The sequence below is a fragment of the Condylura cristata genome, unplaced genomic scaffold, assembly GCF_000260355.1.
Source record: "Condylura cristata isolate star-nosed mole 26May11 unplaced genomic scaffold, ConCri1.0 scaffold00009, whole genome shotgun sequence".
Lineage (NCBI taxonomy): Eukaryota > Metazoa > Chordata > Mammalia > Eulipotyphla > Talpidae > Condylura > Condylura cristata.
Window position 1 is genome coordinate 35,711,659 of NW_004567110.1, and position 6,942 is coordinate 35,718,600.

The 6,942-nt window shown below is 39.6% G+C and overlaps 1 protein-coding gene across 1 annotated transcript in view; it reads right to left on the reverse strand.

Annotated features, from left to right (window-relative positions):
• The window catches only part of ATP6V0D2 (ATPase, H+ transporting, lysosomal 38kDa, V0 subunit d2), a 37,415-nt gene that overhangs the window by 22,364 nt on the left and 8,109 nt on the right, over positions 1-6,942 (reverse strand). Inside the window, exon 2 of the mRNA XM_004679753.2 lies at positions 1,563-1,734. Coding sequence (XP_004679810.1) covers positions 1,563-1,734 — 172 coding nt within the window. The remainder of the gene's footprint in view (positions 1-1,562; positions 1,735-6,942) is intronic.

Consider the following 6,942-nt stretch of genomic DNA (forward strand, 5'->3'; position numbering starts at 1 on the left):
AATCGAACTCATGTGAAGTGGCTTTAGTTTCTCAGTGTTGTGCTTTAACCACTGCGCCACCAGGGAGGGCCAGGCAGAATATTTTTAATATTAAAAGATGTTTTGAAAAATGGCTTATCTCAAAAGACATGAGAAGTTGAAATGCTGCTCAAGAGTGTTGAGTAGGAGGCAAGAAAAAGAAAACAAGTAGGCCTATATTAAATAGTCACTTCATTAAAATTCTATTTGATTTGTTCCTTTGTTTCATACAACTGTGTATAATTATAGTATACAAAACCTCCAGATCTTCCTGCTATTAAGCATTTAAAAATATCCATTCCAGATTTTTAAAACAAGTCTCACATATACAGTAATTATATCACAGAAATGTGCAATGCTTGTATTATATGTATTATCCCAACTAAATTTAGACTGTCTCTAGCAGGTTTACTTAATCATTTCTATAACGTTGCCCTGAGCATTTCCTGATAGGACAGGAAGTAATCTTATTTGACGGAAACCCATGGGTGCTTATATAGACACCTGACTTTGCAAAATATTCTGAGAAGAAAAATTTTCAGAATGCTGGGATAACCTCAGACATACACTTTCTACTATAGGCACACATTTTCAGGCTCTGCAGCAAGAATCATCTGTAGCAGGGGTTAAGAATATGCTTATTTTTAAAAGGCGGACAGATATTTCAGATTTACTTACCTTTTTATAATCTACAGGAACACTGCAAAGCTATTAGTCATTCTAGACTGTAGGATTTTTCATGCACTGTTTTGGGAGTTCAATCAATGTTATTTTGCTAACTACAACTTAGACAAATTTACTAAAATTAAAGGATGTTCCTTTGATTCATTACTTCCATTGTGAGAGATACAGCTTGGAAATAACTTTACGACCTACACAGTAGTAAACCAATTGCCAATTTTTTCATAATGGAAAGAATTTACTTGTTAACAGATGTCTAGTAAATTGACTCATGTTACATCCAGAGATAAGGGCAACAATTTTCAAAGGGAACTAATCGAACACCCCAGCACTAAGGGCAACAGGACCTTCCAGAACAAGGACAATAAAGAGAAAGGGCTCTGAGATAAGGGTGGGACACAGCGACTCAGTTCTAGGCACAGAGACTTTAAAGCAGTGAGCGAGACCACTGAGAACCAGCCAATCACCAAGAGACTGGTGGAGCCCTAGAATAAATAATTAGGGAAAGAAGGTCTATGTTCCCTGTGGTGCGACTCCACTTGGGGTCCCGTGCCCCTCCCTGGACTTTATTTCTGTTCATTTTCTCAATAAACTTTTTCATCCTCTAAATAAATTTGCCTCTTCATTTGCTTGCGTGAGCGTCTGCTAAATTCCTGCTGCGGTTTCATGAGACACCAATCCGAGGTGGTCTAGTGGGCGGGACTGAGCGCTGCCACTGCAGCTAGGGATCTGAAAACCTGACATTTCGGTATTACTATGATTTTGTATCTAAACTTACAAATAATAAAACCCCACCTGCCACTGTTCAGGGTTCCTTTGCACGCTCACTCTGGGGATTAATAGGGCTTCCTGCCCTCACTTACGTCATGTAGGTGAGAAATGTGCTCAGGGGCTCCAGGGAGTGATTCCGGAAATACTCAAATTCTCTGCAAAGCTTTTTTCTCATTTCAGTGTCAATTTTGGAAACAGTAAGAGGATTTGTTTGATTAGCCAAGAAGTTGCCATAGTCAGTGGTTTGGAGATGAATTTTCAGGTCTGAAATGAAATGAAACCCAAATTAGGTTCAATTTTGAACATAGATGAATTGTCTTTACATTAAGTGAATTTATGATAACTCTATAAAAAACACATATGTAATCATTATTATCTTATTAGGCCTGAGCATAGTTCTACATGATTTACAATTAAATGTTTCTCTCTAATGCAATAAAACATCCAATGATAGTAAAAAAGAAACCCTAAAACATAAAAATCTTTAATTACCAAACAAAATTAGAATTGTTTAGATTCTAGCTAATTGTTTAGAGCTAAAAGGACATTACTAAGCATCTAGTTCAGAGATGGCTAAAAGGTATTACCAAAACCAGATCAGGCATTTTGAAATAAGATGCTAAGAATCCTGTTGGGGATATTAAGACACTATTCCAACTTGATAGAAAAGAAAAGAAAAACTTCGTAATATTAACTGTGGGTGCATGTGGAAAACGGGCAATCATTAATTATCCTTTTATTACAGATTTGAATCTCAATGAAACTAAATATTTAAGTTATGTAACAGTAAAGTTTGAATTAGGAGATGGGTCTTCTTCTTCTTAAATACATCATTTTTGCCTTTTATACCAAGTGTCCTCTAAAGGTAATAGTCTGTTTGCCAGATAATTGAATCGAATTTCAACTTCATTTGTTCTTACCTTCTCCTGAACAAACACTGTTTCCCCAAACCCAGGCATTTGCTAGCTGACACCATCTTTAGAACTGCCCCCATCCCACCTCTTTTCAGAATTGCTCCTTGTAATGTATCCCTTAGTGTCTGGGTTGTAGCAGTAAAATAAGAGTCACCAGTTGTTGCAGTGACACCACCACACTGACAAAGAACAGGGGTCATGAAGGGAACTGTAATGCAGGATGTTATTGGAAGAGCAAGATCCTGCCATGTTTATTGATAGACTAAAGAGAAAAGAGTGGGTCAAACCAAGAATACAATTATGTTATTTAGGTCATTAGGGAAGGTGAGTCTGAGGATCAAGTAAATTATGCTCCCAACCCCCTAGCCATGCAAGGTTCCAATCTTATTAACAAGGTGTTCCACTGGTCAGTCTCTGGGACACAAAGTTCAATCATTGCCTCCCACCCCATTCCCCATCACACCCATGGCCCCAGGGCTATGAAGTCCTGGTCTTGTTTAACTTGAAAGGTGTCCTGTAGGGTCTGGTACACTTCATGTAGCAGTGATTGAGTGTTTATTACTTACTGGGCATTGTACTAAGCATGTATTATCTCACTGAATGCTCATGCCAATCCTGAGGGAGGAATGATTTGTATTCCTTTCTATAAATAGGAGCACAGAGAACCTCTCTGAAGCTCAGAGAGGTTAATAACTTGCTCAAAGTGTAAGCGATAAACTGGAAACTCTGACTCCAAAGCCACTTAAAATCTTTATTTTATTGCCAAACTATTTTTTCTAAAGATGTATGTTATTTATTTTTGCATACAAGAACTGAGGTGTAGGCTAGACATATTGGGTGATAGGCTTCACCAGAGACAGAGCAGGCTGCAGAATAGTTGGATTGACTGAAATACACTGCTGAAGGGAGCAGCAGGTGACCCAAGAGGTCTGCTGTACCATGTAAGTTAGCTCCCTGGTGGGGATCAAACTCAGACAGCAGTGGCTTGCAATAGCTTGATAGCGCTGAGACTTAATGCCTGTACCACCAGGGAAGCCCCTGCCAACCTATCTAAATTGAGCTATTAATTATTCCATATAGTCTTAATTCTATCAGGTAGAATGGGCACTCATCTGAATCTGTGTTTTGATTCTATCATAATAATCTGTCTCACAGTATTATATAGTCTTAAACATGTTAACTCCAAAATGTTAATTATACTACTTTGGTTATATCTTTTACCTGTGAATCCTTAAGCATATCCCAGATGTTAAGTGTTTTTGAACATCTGTATATTACTTGGCTCCACAACTGGAGCCAAGATAACACCCAAAGCTTACTGAATCTTCCGTTTGAGCATTTACTGATTGATTTTAAAGATTTATTTATTTGTGCCTACAGAACTGGGGTACATGACAGCAGTGCAGGGGGGGGTGACACGATTTACCGCAGATAGAATGGGGAGCAGAACAGGCAGATCGACGAGGTACATTTCTGAAGGGAGCAGCAGGCAGGCCAGGAGGATCACCCCCCCACCCCACCCCGCAGGGATGGAACTCATGCGGAGGTAGCTTTCGATTCTTAGTGAGGTGCTTTAACCCGCTGTGCCACCAGGGAGGGCCCGCATTTGAGCATTTATTAAGCATCTCTTGTGTGCTGGTAGCTTCAGGAGAACTAAAGATGGATCAGACATATTCCTTGTTCTCTAGAAAACTTACAATCTGGAGGATGAGGAGGTACCACAGACACATGTTTCAAACAGTGTCTTGAGTTCAGTGATAAAGGTGAGGCCCTTGCTTGATGGAACAGAAAATGAGAGCACTATCCATAGAAATGGGACCCCCAAAAAAAGCCTGGGAAAGTTTCCTGATGGAAGTCGAATCAAAGATGATTCTCAATGTTGTGTCGTCAGAGTGGGTGGAAGGCATTCTGTGTAGAACAGGAATGATTCATGAAGGCAGCTCTAGCACTTCAGTGTTGATGAAGCAGTAAGAAGGCGAAGACAGGGAAGAAATGAGGGATAAGCAGAGGTTGTCACAGGAAGAGTGTGGTATGCCACCCTTTATCCTGACGACAACAGGGGGCCTCCGTGTGCTATGAATCGCTCTAGTAGCTAGGGAGTCACTGGATTTGCAACAAGGCACTTTGTGGTTCTTGAGCATCCAAGATTCAGTAAATTGGCATTCTTCCCTCAGCATCTGGAGTAGGTTATGCATTGAAATGCTCTTTATCTGACAGCAGAATCTATTTGCTCAATTACCTATTTCATTAAGCTAATTTTTTAAAATACTTTTTTCCATGTCTTGTTTAGCTTTTGTTTTGGCAGTTCAGATTTTATGCAGTTTGTCAGTTTGCATTCTCAGCACTGAAAAATATTTGCCAACGGATGTGACACAAATGGTATTTCTTTCAAACCCATGGTATTTTGTCATGTGACATATGCTTCTTTTAAACAAAACAACTTTCAATTGCCAGTAAGAGGCTGAAATTAAATGTCTCAAGTGTTTCAGACCCATAGAAATCTTGTGATACTATAGTTGTAGTTGGTGGAGAAGCAGATGGAATAGAAAAACCTATTTCCCTCCAGCACCAAAACAGTGCAAGGGACAGTTGCATCCAGTCAGACTAAGAAAAATCTTAAGATCTGAAGTGTTTGTTCTGTGATAATGATAGACTTTGCCAATAATAATAACATAGCTTATAGTTCATAGTTTCAAAATGGGATTACATAATTATTTCCCAAGAGCTTATCTAAATAGGTGTGTGATGAATAGGACTTTGTGGTCAAATAATTTGGAATGAACAAGCTTCTTAACAGTAGGACTTGAAAGCCTTTGATATATTAATTTGAGTGATTTCTTTGAAAAGAGGGTACAGAACCTCCCAAGTCACTTGAAAACAATGGAGCCACCCACAGAGTACACTTTGGAAAATTACACTGCTTTTTCATCCAGAGAAGCACTGTGGCAAGTGGTGTTTTTTCTTTTTTATTCAAGTGAGAAAATGGAATGTTTTCCAAACTGTGAGATCACTGCCAACTAAATCAATTTTATAGGCCCCAGACAGCAGTAGCATAAAAGGAAAGGATTAGGCTATTCTTTTTCTTTTTAAAGATTTATTTATTTATGCATACAGAACTGGGGTACAGGCCAGAGGTGTGGGTTTGGTGAGAGGATTCACCAGAGACAGAGTGGGGAGCAGAGCAGGCAGGTTGACGAAGTACACTGCTGAGGGGAGCAAGAGGAGACAGGAGAGATCTGCCACACCCTGTGGGTCACCTCCTGGCCAGGGATTGAACTCACGCTGAGGTGGTTGCATCTTCATATTGCTGTGCTTTCACCCACTGTGCTACAGGGAGGGCCCCTGGATTAGGCTATTCTAACAAATATCAGAGTGTATCACACAGAGGCATATGCGTACGTGTGCCTGCCTATGGGCATGCTGGATGGTAATGTTTGTGTGTCTTCTGTGGGTTGCAGTCACGGAGTCCAGGGAATTATCTGTGTTCACTTGGCTGTTGAGGCCGGACAAGGATCTGGGACATCATGGTTATTTTTTTATCTATTAATTTATTGGTCAGGTCATTTCTAAAAAATGGTTCTGAGGTGGCTTTGGGCTTGTTTTTATTTTTCTTTCTGATTGGAGCTCTCTCAATAAAATGAATATTGACCTTTCACACTCCATGTTATGCCAAGGAAGAACCCTAAAGGGCGTTATCCTTGAGAAATCCCTGCCTATTCCCCACACTTGTGCTGTGGGGAATTTATGGCAATTATGTACTCAAGTTAAATGGACATAGAATCTGTGCTTTCTGTGGCTTGTGGTGATTAAAGAGGATGTATGTGAAGAACTGAAGAACTGGCATATAGAAGCCACTACATAATTTTATTTTTGTCCTTCTTACTTGTATCTATCTATTTTCAAAATAATTTGACTCCACTGGCTAAGGACTTTGGTTTTAATTCTCTAACCAGAATTTTCTCAATGTGTTGGAATGTATCATTATATCTTATTCTTAGATTTTAATAAATATACTATAAATATTTTATATATCTATATACTATATATATTTTATATATCTATAAAACCAGGCATTTCTTCCTTCATTTTTGCTAATTCACTGCCATCTTCATAGTGATGGGATAGCAAGTCCTCTTAGTTACTGTGTTAATCCCTACATCATTTTCCAGCACCTTTGCTGAATCAAATCCTATTCCCTGGGTTAGCATAAATATCTACTACCCAGATACGGGGCAATCTCTTAACTGGTCTTTCCAAGTACATTTCTTCTCATGCACTTCAATCTCAAGTTTAATATTGCCAAAGAAATATTTTTCTTTTAATTCTCTAACCAGATCCTACAGTAGTTTGGAAGCACTGAAAATTTTATGCAGATTAAAAATATTCATGGGCCCTCCCCTGTGGCGCGACGGGTTAAAGCACTACACTAAGAAGCTCAAGCCACTTCGTATGAGTTCGATCCCCGCCTAACCCGGAGGTGACCACTTGGCGGGGCAGACCTCTCCTGACCCGCCCGCTGCTCCCCTCAGCAGTGTACTTCGTCGATCTGCCTGTTCTG